The following is an 11799-nucleotide window of genomic DNA, read 5'->3' as shown; positions in this document are numbered from 1 at the left end:
TTCAAGATGAATGAATACTATTGTTTTAAACGTAGAGATATTTTAGTATTCATGTACATGTATTTGTAAATATTATTAATGCACCTAAGAAAAATATAACATAATGAAAGAACATCGTTATACTATGCTTTTGATGAAAAATACATTGCTATAAAATAGTCACAAATATTAATTACACAAAAATACAAATTGATTTTTTTAGAGTAAATTACACGAAAGATCCCTATGGTTTAGGATAATTTGGTTGTTTAATCCTAACTTATATTTTTAATTTAAAAGGTCTTTATTATTTGTTTTATTATATGTTTGATCCCTATCTTATCTAAAAATACTATTTTTACCTTTGATTTTTTAACTTATTTAAATAAATACACTTCCAACCTCACCCTCCTCACCTTACCTTACCTACTCTACTATTTTTTCTTATTTAAGTAATAATCTTTTTAGATAAAACAAAAAGTAAGCACATAACAAAAACAAAACAGTGGGGACCAAACACGTAGCAAAAACAAACAGTAAAAACCTTCCAAATTAAAAAAATAAGTTAGAAATCAAATGCATAAACTACCTCAAACCATAGGGATCATTCGTGTAATTTACTTTTTTCTTTAACATTAAGAAACAATATGTTGTGTTTTGGGTTTCTATGAGATTTTCCCTTGATAACACCATCTCACAAAACATGGTGAAAAGTCCAAACCCCACATGAGTTTTTCATATATAACACTAGCACTTAAAAATAATGCAACTTAATTCAATTTATTGTATACAATAAGGAGACTATGCAATTAAAAAACTACAAAAATTAAACACTATCATTCGTTTTCAAACACTTGCTCTTGTGAGTTCCATTTGTGCAACTGCTGTGTTGATGGCATCAATGACATCCATTTTTCCACCAATTGCAGCTTCATCCACAGGAGTCCTTTCATGTCTAAATATACACAAAAATAAAAATAAAAAAAATACAAACACAAAATTGAATTCCCTAAAGAGGACAATTGAAAAAAAAAAAAATCAAATTCAAAACTAATATATACCTGTTTAAGCTTGATACATCTGCTCCAGCTAGAATCAATATGTTAACAACCTAAAAAAAAAGAGGTAAAGTGTCGGACAAACGTTTCACTTGATTAATGTTATAAAATAATAATAAAATAATAAATAATAAATAAATGATATTTACCTCGATGTGGCCATTCAGGCATGCCCAATGAAGAGGTGTGTTATTTTCGACATTAAAAGCATTGACTTCCTGTATTAAACAAAAGAAACATATATATTAAATTCCCGAATGGTCCCTATGGTTTGGGGTAACTTGCATGTTTGGTCCCTAACTTATTCTTTTAACTTGGAAGATCCCTACTGTTTGTTTTTGTTACGTGTTTGGTCCCTGTCTTATCTAAAAAGACAAGTAGGAAAAAAATGATAGGGTAAGTAAGGTAAGGTGAGAGGAGTGGGTTGAAGGTGTGTTTATTTAAATAAGTTAAAAAATCAAGGACAAAATAGTCTTTTTAGGTAAGATAAGAACCAAATGTGTAACAAAAACAAACAGTAGGGACCTTCCGAGTTAAAAAATAAGTTAGGAACCAAACGCACAAATTACCCTAAACCATAGGGACCAATCGTGTAATTTACTCTATTGTAAATAAAAGTTCATTAACTATTTAACTATAATTAAAAAAAATGATTTATTTCATTACCATGCTTATTCCATTTTACAAAATAGGAAAGGTATGGTCTCCCTTACCACTTTATTGTTGATAAGATAGTTGACTATATCAACATTTCCATTTGCTGAAGCCATATGAAGTGCTACAAAAAAAAATTAAAAAAAAAATTAACTACTAAAAGTCAAAAATAATAATAATAAATAATTTAAAGAAACAAAAATTGCATGTTTTCTTACCTGTCCTCCCTTCTGCATCCTTGGAATCAAGAGAAACCCCAACAGCAGCTAAGCTTATAACATCGTCAATATCATTATATCTAGCAGCCTAATTAATAAAAAACAAGTGTCATTTGGTAGTATAAATGATAAAAGATAGAAACTAATTACTAAAAAGCATTATATCAATTAAGGCTTCATAGGGTCTTATAACAATAAGGGTTAAACGCAAGAAATAGCAATGCTTTTTTATTTATTGGTTTATTACACATTCTGCTTTCATACTAAGGCATTGTATTTTAAAATTTTCTTGTTAAGACGTTGTACTTTGAAAAATATACCAATCACACTAAAAGCATGATATGTCTTTTTCTTTTTTTATTCTAAAATACTTAAAACCTCTTGCACCTAACTAGATACTCTCTAAAATGTGAATAGGTGTCAAATGCAAACTATTCTCCCTTTGTTGTTCTTTGTGTATTAAGATTAAATGCACCGAAATCAAGGAAGGTAAAGGACTCATTAACATGTCTTTCTTCTCAGAATCTTAAGGGTGTCTTTGAGTTTCATTAGAAATTGTATGAGTCTTTACTCTTTTGCAGATTCTTAGAAATTGCTTTAGAAGATCCACAAGTGCACATAGGCATGAGACCAAATGCATTCAAGACCCACAAAATCTTAATGATGTTCACATCTCTCCTAGAGTACCACAAAAGAGCTATAAACATTGACCTCTTCAATGAAGAACAAACATTTTGGACACTTAGGTGTTGTTTGTTTTTTTGTCTGCAGATCATTTTGGCCCCCAATGTTTGCGTCGTGCAGACCACGAGCAGACATTAGGCTTCACAGACTTTTTTTTGAAGACTGCAGACCTAAAAAGGTCTACACGTCCTCTTCTTAGTGCAGATATGGACCAGAGTTTTCAAACCTCTTCAGGCATCTTCTAACTTAAAAAACACATAGACTTTATTTGTTTTTTTAAGCTTAGATTTATTCCAACTTTATTTATGATAAATAAATTGGAAGAAAAAGTTACAATACTTAAAGCAAAAAGGTTTGATAACACAATCATAACCTTTGTGACAAATTTATAAATAAATATTAAATTACAATAATAATATTAATTGGTGGAGCTGATTATATAGATATTAAAAAAAATTATAATATTGTCTTATATTTTTTATGCTAAATTTTATAAAACATTACTTAATGCAACATTTCATTTTTTTGAAAAAAATATTTATGGTAAGTTTTTAACTGATTTAATTGAAAAAGTAAAATATAAAATTTGAAAATTTTCATTTAAAATCAAAGTTTATTTTCATTCATGTTATGTTTTAAATTCTTTTATCCCTAATTACAGTGTTTAGGTATAACTTTATGACCAAAGTTTATTGGTTTTTATCAAATATATACAATAATTCTTACCATTTTATTTTCACTTTTTATACAATAATGCTTAAAAGTTGATCTACATTTGTTAATTATATATAATAAAGTCATAAACTTATCAAAAAAACTCTTTTAAGTTTTTATTTTAAATCCGTTTAATTATATTTTAATTTATTCTAAAACACCGCAGATGTTAAAAAACAAAAGTCTTCTATTTCAGAATGCAGACATTTGGCCCACCTCTTCTACCGTAGACATTTTGGCTCAGAAAAACAAACAGCACCTTATTGTATCCCTTGATGATAATCAGAAGGCCATGAATTAGCCATTGAAAAGAAGTGAAATGACCAGAAGAAGACAGAAATGACCTAAAATTGATGAATTACAGCCCAATTGATCAAGAAGACGAACAAAAAACTGTAAACCAAATAACAGCCAATAAGTAAGATTGATCAACAAGATTAACAATCAATCGGCAGAGTTCCCTCCAAAAAGTAAAATTCATTTGGACTGAATATGGAATATGGATAGAAAAAAGAAAAGGTTATTGCAAAACAATTTTCTTATTGATTCCGTATTCAATAACTGAAGCTTGCAATCAGTTGGAAATCCTTTCGAAAAATGGTTGAACAATGTGGTGATATTCGTTCAATTAACTGAGCACTGAATTGAATTAAATACAGATTCTTTATTTACTCCTAAGCGTAACATCACTATGCATAGTCTTTGCAAACCCTAATCGAATCACAAAACCCATCAAGCATATATCTCTAAATGCATCATAGAGCGAATGACACACTGAGCTATGCAAGAAGGGGAGTAAAGGAATATATAGACAATGAAAGTACGTATTAAAATGGTTTTACCTCAAGCAAGGCCTCCACGTGTTCCGTCTCCGTAGCAGACGAGTTCTGCTCTGCTCCGTTCGCCTCCGCCGCCCCCATTCTTCGAGCACCGCGCGTGTCTGTGTGTTTCTCGAGATATTTATATGGACTGATGGAAACTGGGCCGGGCTGGAAATTGGTTTTAGAAATTTGGTTATGAAACAATGTTAATTTGTGAAGGACAAATTGTGGATTTTACTATTTTTCGGGTTCGGTTTCTAGGATCCGTTTTTTAGTTTATGGATTGAAGGGTTTTGGGTTTAAACTTTAAACATATTCTTAACTAACAAATTAATTCTCTCTCTCTCTCTCTCTCTATATATATATATATATATATATATATATATATATATATATATATATATATATATATATATATATATATATATATATATATATATATATATATATATATATATATATATATATATGACCATCTTTGTTGTAAGGTTTTGGCAAAACTAATTTTTTGAATTCTTTATGGCCACGTGTGGACACGTGTTCTTCATGGTTATCTTCACCGGTTTTGGTTTGTCGTCAGTTTTAGTCCCTAATGTCAATGTTTTTCTGCTTTAGTCCTTGGTATATTTTCTACGACTCAAATCAGAAGCTGTCCACGTAATGATCGATTTCATCAAACATATTGAGTTAAGTCTGAAGAAAAATGATTGTAAGATCAAGAGTGACAATGGCACCGAGTTTAAGAACAAAGCTCTTGATTCGTTTTTAACTGGTAAGGGAATTTCACATAATTTTTCCTCTCCTTACACGCCACAACAAAATGGTGTTGTTGAAAGAAGGAATAGGTCTCCCTGCGAAGACGCAAGAACAATGCTCACATATGCGAACCTTCCACGGTATCTTTGGGCTGAAGCAGTTTCGACGGCTTGTTGTATTCAGAATCGATCTTTCATTCATCTTCGTTTTATAATAACCCCTTATGAAATCATTAATAATAGGAAATCTAATGTTAAATTTTTTCATGTTTTTGGTTGTAGGTGCTTCATTATGAATTTTAAGGATAAGCTTTCGAAATTTCAGTCAAAAGTTGATGAAAGAATTTTCTTGGGATATTCTCATAATTCGGTTGCATATAGGGTGTTAAATCAGCGAACTCGGAAAATCGAATAAACATCTAATCTTACATTTGATGATTATTTTGTTTAAAGAGTTGAAAATGCTTTGAATAAAAACCAATCATAGATGAATTAGATGATGAATCACAAAGTTTGAATTCTTTAGATTTTGATTAGGATTTAATTTTTGGTATTCCTGATAGGGCTATTGATGCAGAAATTCATGCTGAACATAATTGTTAACGTATCCCTCCAGGAAACATCAAAAGAGATGTCAAACTAACACAGGGCTTGGCCTGGTCAAAACCCAGTCTAAAGCCAAGTCTGGGCGTTCGCCAACACGAGGGGCGCTGATAAGGCGGTTAAGGTGCAGAGTCGTGCCCTAACCCTTTCTCCGGGAAATCATGCCCTGGAAAATGTCGGACCAGTCAGATAGTCCCACACGCTCATCAGACAATAGCCACGATCTTCGTGAACATTTGGAATATCTCCTTCCCAGCCAATGGGAGAATGAGGTAAAAGACGTAACAGAGGACCCTCCAATATGGGTCCGCCATATCGCACCTCACGAGAGAATCCTCAACAGAATCAGTTGAAAGACACGCCTCTGAGACAGGTATAAAAAGGATCCCTCTTCCTCACGAAGAAGGGGACATAATTCTCTCTTCTCTGTAATCGCTTACCATCTCTCTTAGATCTCATACTAACTAGATCGTCGGAGCTTCGTCCTGAGATCCCCTCCCGGACGTCGACTAACGATCTCTATCATGTTTTGTACTATGATATCAAGGGAATTCATTTCTGCAAGATTCACCGGTAATCTCGACACATCCATTCACTTGCATATCACAACATTTGGCGTCATCCGGACGTATCACAACATTTTGTACTATGATATCAAGGGAAGTCGTTTCTACAAGATTCACCGACAATCTCGACACATCTTTTCTCTGACATATCACACCATTTGGCGCCATCCGGGCATATCACAATATTTTTTGTTAATATTCTTTGTGTAGTATGTAGCGAAGACATCTGATGGATCATGCTTTGTAGCTTTGGGGAAGGTATCACTTCGATCCTTTACACTATTTAGGTGTCCCTAGAATCATGTTACAGCATGTCGACCCAAGCCTCCACGACTCAATGTGCTTCGAAGCCTTAATGGATAACTTATCATGATAAATATTTCTCAATTAGGCTGTATTCACATTAGTCATTGAGCTACCTTACTCTTCTCATATTGAGTTAAGAGTTTCTTGCTTGGACCATGAATAAAAGCGGTACAATTCATTTCTTAACCACATCTTTTTCATCCTAATGTTCTTTCACGATTACACACAAAGACACATACCCAAGACATCTTTGGTCAAAACCAACTAGGTTATAAGTATGTAAACATTTTGTGTTTGTGATCTAGATTCATGAGACCCTGATGAAAGTGAAACCCACAATTTCAAAATATATAAGGAATTGACGGTGAACTTTTCGTTCAAGATTTTAACGAAATATTTGTTCCTGTACATTCTTTCGATATTAAAAATCATATTCTTTCGTTCTGAGTGATCTTGATAAAATGTTCGAAACCCACAACATTTTTACCCTACAAGGTCTAGTACATACTTATTTTTATTGGAATATGAAATCTGTTTGAATATGAGTTTCAACCTTCGTTGCTTGAAATATTTTTCCAAAACATACTTGTCACTGACTATATTGGTCAAACAAGTACTTTTGTTTACAATTACTCACACTTATGTTAAGTTGTGGTATGTAAAGAAATTTTTTGTCCACCCGCAAAGCATTTCTAAAAGAATCCCTTTGATACTTCTATATAAGTATTTGATTTTAATTCACGGGAAACCACACAAGTTGTTCACCATCTCTCTTGATGGACAACAAAGCGATCTTTGCCCAGGATCTATCTGCATTTATGTCAAAGGATATTTGACATCATAGATCCAAATTTTATTGTACTTTCTTCTTTTCTTATTCCTTGGCACACATTTGCACTCAAGAAATCCTTGAGGTTCTGAGTAATACCAACTCAGGATGAAGATTTTGCAAGTCTAGCATATGACTTCGCTTCTCAACCCAAAAGCGAAAGAGCCCAGCATCCATGCTAAAGGGTTACTAACGATTCTTATCCTATTGTGGTGCGCGAACAGACTGATTGATGTGACGGTTTGGTTGCTTTGTTGTTTTCAAGGAAAAAGTGATGATCACTTTTTCAGATGTGGCTACTTTTCTGGGTACTGGCCTAATTTTAAAGGCTTTACGTGTCACGATGTTAATGCTTAATCGCTTCAAATTGAAACTTGGGGTTTAAATATATAAGGGCTTTGGTGTTATCTATTCCAACTTGACGTACTTAAGATATCTCCAAATTTTCTTTCCCTTTTATGCTCTGTTTTCTTAAAAGCTTTCAAAACCCTAACAATGGCAGGTCCACAAAAGATTGTTGGTCCTTCTCAGACCTCAGATGACAATGTTTCTCAACCATTACTAAAGATTCAAAGCACAAACTATCGTGTTCAAACAGATGTTACTCAGTATCCAGAAGAACTGAAGATGTTGATCGTTTCCTTAAACAACTTCGTTCTCTCTACGGTGATGTTTGCTTCCTTCTCTGTTCCAGTGACTTGGTTTTCTTTTTTCGGGTCTACTATAGTGTTCAACAAGACCATCAAAGTGGTTACTTTCCACTTAACCAATGATAAGAAGTTTAAGCTCACCAAGAAGATGTTTTCTCAAATCGTGGATATCCCAACTGTCGAACCTTTCTATGAGGTTACAAATGAATAGATGATGCATATGTTCAACGAGATGGGTTATCAACCACCTATCACAAATATAAGTGATTTCAAGAAATCATATATACCATGTATCCATAATTTCTTATTTGGGATTTTTCTTCGATGCCACACTGATCGAAGTGTTGGGTTGGACAAGGCGAAGTTGGAAATTTATACTTTGGTCGCAAGGATTTATTATTACTTACTGGTTGATTATGCAACTCAGCTGTGGGAAGAGTTTGCAAAGAGCATTCTCAATACGAATGTGGTAAATGGGATTTTGTGTGCTCGTTATTAGAGTTTAATTATGAAGTTTGCTTATGAAAAGAAAGGGATTTTTGTTCCAGGGCATGCTCAAAAAGTTGATTTTGTTGTATATCAACATTTGAAGACAGTGGAGGATGATCTTACTAAGTTCCCATCGGTTGCACACATCCCTGATGCGATGCTTCGAAGATTCAAGCCTACAAATCCGGTACTGGTGGAGTATCTCCAAACAATCAATCCTTCGATTGAAAATGGGGTTCTTTTTCCAAAAGTAGTTGGTGGACCATCCAAGAAAAGAAAAGTTTCGAAGAAGAATGTTAACGTTATTCCTTCGAAGGCTACTCCTAAACTTGTTGAAAAACTTTCTAAGGTTACTCCAAAGAAAGTTGTCAAACCGGTTTCAGTTCCAATTCCTATGGATTATTACACCCATTGTTGAAGTCTTTACTACTCAAGCAAAGGAGACTATGCCTTTGAAATTTGGAGTCTGAAAAAGGTTAAAGAAAATGGCTCATCGACCTCGCCGTTCTCCAAAAAGAGAAGTCGTGCATGTAGCGAAACCAAAGAGGATTCGCAAACCACAAGTTACTCGCAAGGGTGTGGTGATTCGCGAAATTCCTTCCCCGGTGTCTCCTGCATCAAAGAAGCAAAGTACTAAGGATTTGGCGAAGCGTATCTCTAAAAAGACGAAAACGGTGATTCAAGAATCAATGGACGAGGTGGTTCCTGAGTCTAATTTCGAAGCTAGTGTGCAAAATCAGTCTCCGATTCAACATGATATGGATTTTCCATGATCGCTTCAAGACGTGCAACAGGAGCAAAAGTTTCATCGTAGTCAAGACCTTTGATCTGAGTGAATCCTTTAGCAACCAATCTTGATTTGTTTTGAATAATAATTCCAACATCTTCAAGTTTGTTTGTGAATACCCATCTTGTACCGATAATAGGGTGGTTCGGAGGAGGAGGGACGAGAGTCCATACTTCATTTCTATCAAATTCAGCCAATTCTTCTTGCATGGTTGTAATCCAATCAACATGTTCTAATGCTTCCTTGATGGATTTGGGTTCAACCATAGAAATGAATGCTGAGAAATGACATTCGTTTTGAATACTTGTGGCAGAATGAGTTTGAACACCACCATCAGGATTTCCAATAACTTGATTTGTAGGGTGGTGATATGTGCATAATTAGTTAATTATTTAGCACATATTCTTAATCATTTTTAATTAATTATGTGAACAATGTGGACAAAAGGTACTTAAAATGGTTTGAATTTTCTTTTCAGTCCAGAAGACATGCTTGGAAGTAAAAGGGAGCAAGGGAAAGCAATTGAAGACCAAAGAATGAAAATAAGAGACAAAAGACCACCTACTCGGCGAGTACACAAGGATGTTCCAGAGGATAGCTATGATTCCTGATTCAAGACGGATAACTATGCACCTACTCGGCGAATTGGTCCTGCTACTCGCCGAGTACACCCTGTTTTGAGATATCTATAAAAACCGAATCTTTATCCAATGGGGCAACATTCCTGGCAATTTTTGAAGGTTAAGCTGCGACTAAGAGCCCTAGAAGACGCTGAGGAACCCTAAGCTTCAATCTTTTGAAGAATTCAAGCAACCAGGTTAATCCTACCACTTAGATTTAGGAATTGAATATGTTTGATCTAGTAAAACTTGTTTTTATGTTTGTTTCTACTGAAACTATGAACTAAATTCGTTTTTGTTTTTGTTTGGGGAATACCAAGGAACTCCTATGGTTTAATTATTAGTTTTTGTTTGATTGTTTATTAGTGATCTATTAAATTAAGTTCGTTAAAGAACCTTATGCATTAATCACTACTATTTTCTGGTAATTGGAAGACAATTAGGCTGCATGAACATCTCTTAGTTGTTAACCTCATATGTCTATGTGAACACTAAACCGTATGCTTAGAAGTAATGATTATGAAACTAAGATTAATAAGACAATAGGAAGATTAATGTGTGAGCTTGTTTGAGAAACCATCAAACAAGAGGTTAATTGAATTAGTAACTTAATTGACCACTACAAATCTTATTTAATCCAAATCATTAATCTAGGGAATTAATTAGTTTAAACACTTGATCACCGCTTAAATTAGTTAATTGTCTAAGGGTTAGGAGTAATGAACATGAACCTAACCATTATAATTGGTAACCAATAACAATTAATCTATCATAAATACAAATAACCATAGGAGTGAATTGATTGAACCTAAATAGAAACATCTTTATCAAATTTGGTGAATTAGTTGTTGCTTTAGTTATTTAGTTAATTTAGTGTGCCTAAGTTTCTAGTCTTGCAAAATTAGAAGAAACCCCTTTTACTTTTATTAATTGTTTTAGTTAAAATTAGTTATTAGTTTAATTTTCCGTTCCCTGAGTTCGACACCTTACTTACTAATCTATACCACTAAAAGACAAGTTCACTGCCTTTGTGTGCTAAATTTATTAATAAAAAGTAGGGATAAAACAAGTGCATTTTACACACATGAAGTTTTTGGCGCCGTTGCCGGGGAACGGTTCTAAATAATTAATCTAATTCCTAATTTTTTCGATCCTTTGTGTGAGTTTACTTGCATAGAGTTCATTTATTGCAATTTATTAATTAGTAATTAGGTTTTAGCATCTGTTTTAGTTTTAATATTAAGTTTAGAATTTTTTCAAAATCTCACTGATACTCACCGAGTGTAGTCGCACCTACTCGGCGAGTACCAATTTATTTAGCAGTTAATTTTTAATTTTTTAGTACATTTTTTTTGTTCTTTTTACGCTTTTATTCTATTTATTTCAGGACTTTCATGACCAGAGGATCAAACTCACCACTGGTACCCCCGTTTGAAGATCCCGAATCCGCATTGAAAAGGAACAAAGGAAAGGACGTGGAGAGTTCAAGTACACCAAAGAAGTCGTCTTTGTCCAACTTAAAGACCGTTTTTGGGAAAAAGAAGAGTAGTAAATCAGGAGCATCTAATGCCTCTTTGATAATCGAAGATCCAATTCAAGAAGATATCAGGTACGAGACCGAGGAAGAAGAGGAGCCTACATACGAGCACGAAACCGAGTCCGATGAAGAGTTAGCTTTCACCATGACTAACATTGATGAAATCCCCATGGGAGAATGGAAGAAGAGGATGCGCGACGACAATGGCCCGGGACTTGTGCAACCCGCAATTCTCGCGACTGCTACCTTCGAGCTAAAGGGTCATATCCTAGCTTCACTCAAAGAAATACCTTTTTATGGGAAAGATCATGAAGATGCCTACAAGCATTTGGATGAAGTCAATGATGTAGCTGATTACTTCAATATTCCAAATGTAACCCATGAGACTCAACTACTCCGTATGCTTCCGGTAACATTCAAGGGTGCTGCCAAAGACTGGCTCAAGTCACTTCCCTCCGGACCAGTCACTACTTGGGCCAAGATGACGGAAGAATTCATTGATCACTTTTGCCTACCTTCTAAGATAGCC

At 34.1% G+C, this 11799-nt stretch overlaps 1 protein-coding gene across 2 annotated transcripts; it reads right to left on the bottom strand.

Moving 5' to 3' along the window:
- Positions 1–691: 691 nt before the first annotated feature.
- Positions 692–4262, bottom strand: LOC145031090 (ankyrin repeat family protein). Of its 2 annotated transcripts, XM_078979575.1 has the most exons (7): positions 4150–4235; positions 3524–3700; positions 1910–1997; positions 1751–1815; positions 1187–1255; positions 1041–1090; positions 692–934 (listed from the first exon to the last, which is right to left on the bottom strand). In XM_078979575.1, the coding sequence occupies exons 2-7, from the start codon at positions 3539–3541 to the stop codon at positions 826–828; spliced, it is 399 nt and encodes a 132-aa protein (XP_078835701.1). In that variant the 5' UTR covers positions 3542–3700; positions 4150–4235; the 3' UTR covers positions 692–825. The 2 variants fall into 2 exon arrangements, with proteins under 2 accessions (XP_078835701.1, XP_078835700.1); XM_078979574.1 differs by lacking the exon at positions 3524–3700 and having other exon boundaries at positions 4150–4262.
- Between the last annotated feature and the right edge of the window lie 7537 nt (positions 4263–11799).

The sequence above is a fragment of the Lactuca saligna genome, chromosome 2 (genome assembly GCF_052625555.1).
Source record: "Lactuca saligna cultivar CGN05327 chromosome 2, ASM5262555v1, whole genome shotgun sequence".
NCBI lineage: Eukaryota > Viridiplantae > Streptophyta > Magnoliopsida > Asterales > Asteraceae > Lactuca > Lactuca saligna.
The sequence above is the reverse complement of the archived record's forward strand: the minus strand, read 5'-3'. Positions and strand labels throughout refer to the sequence as shown.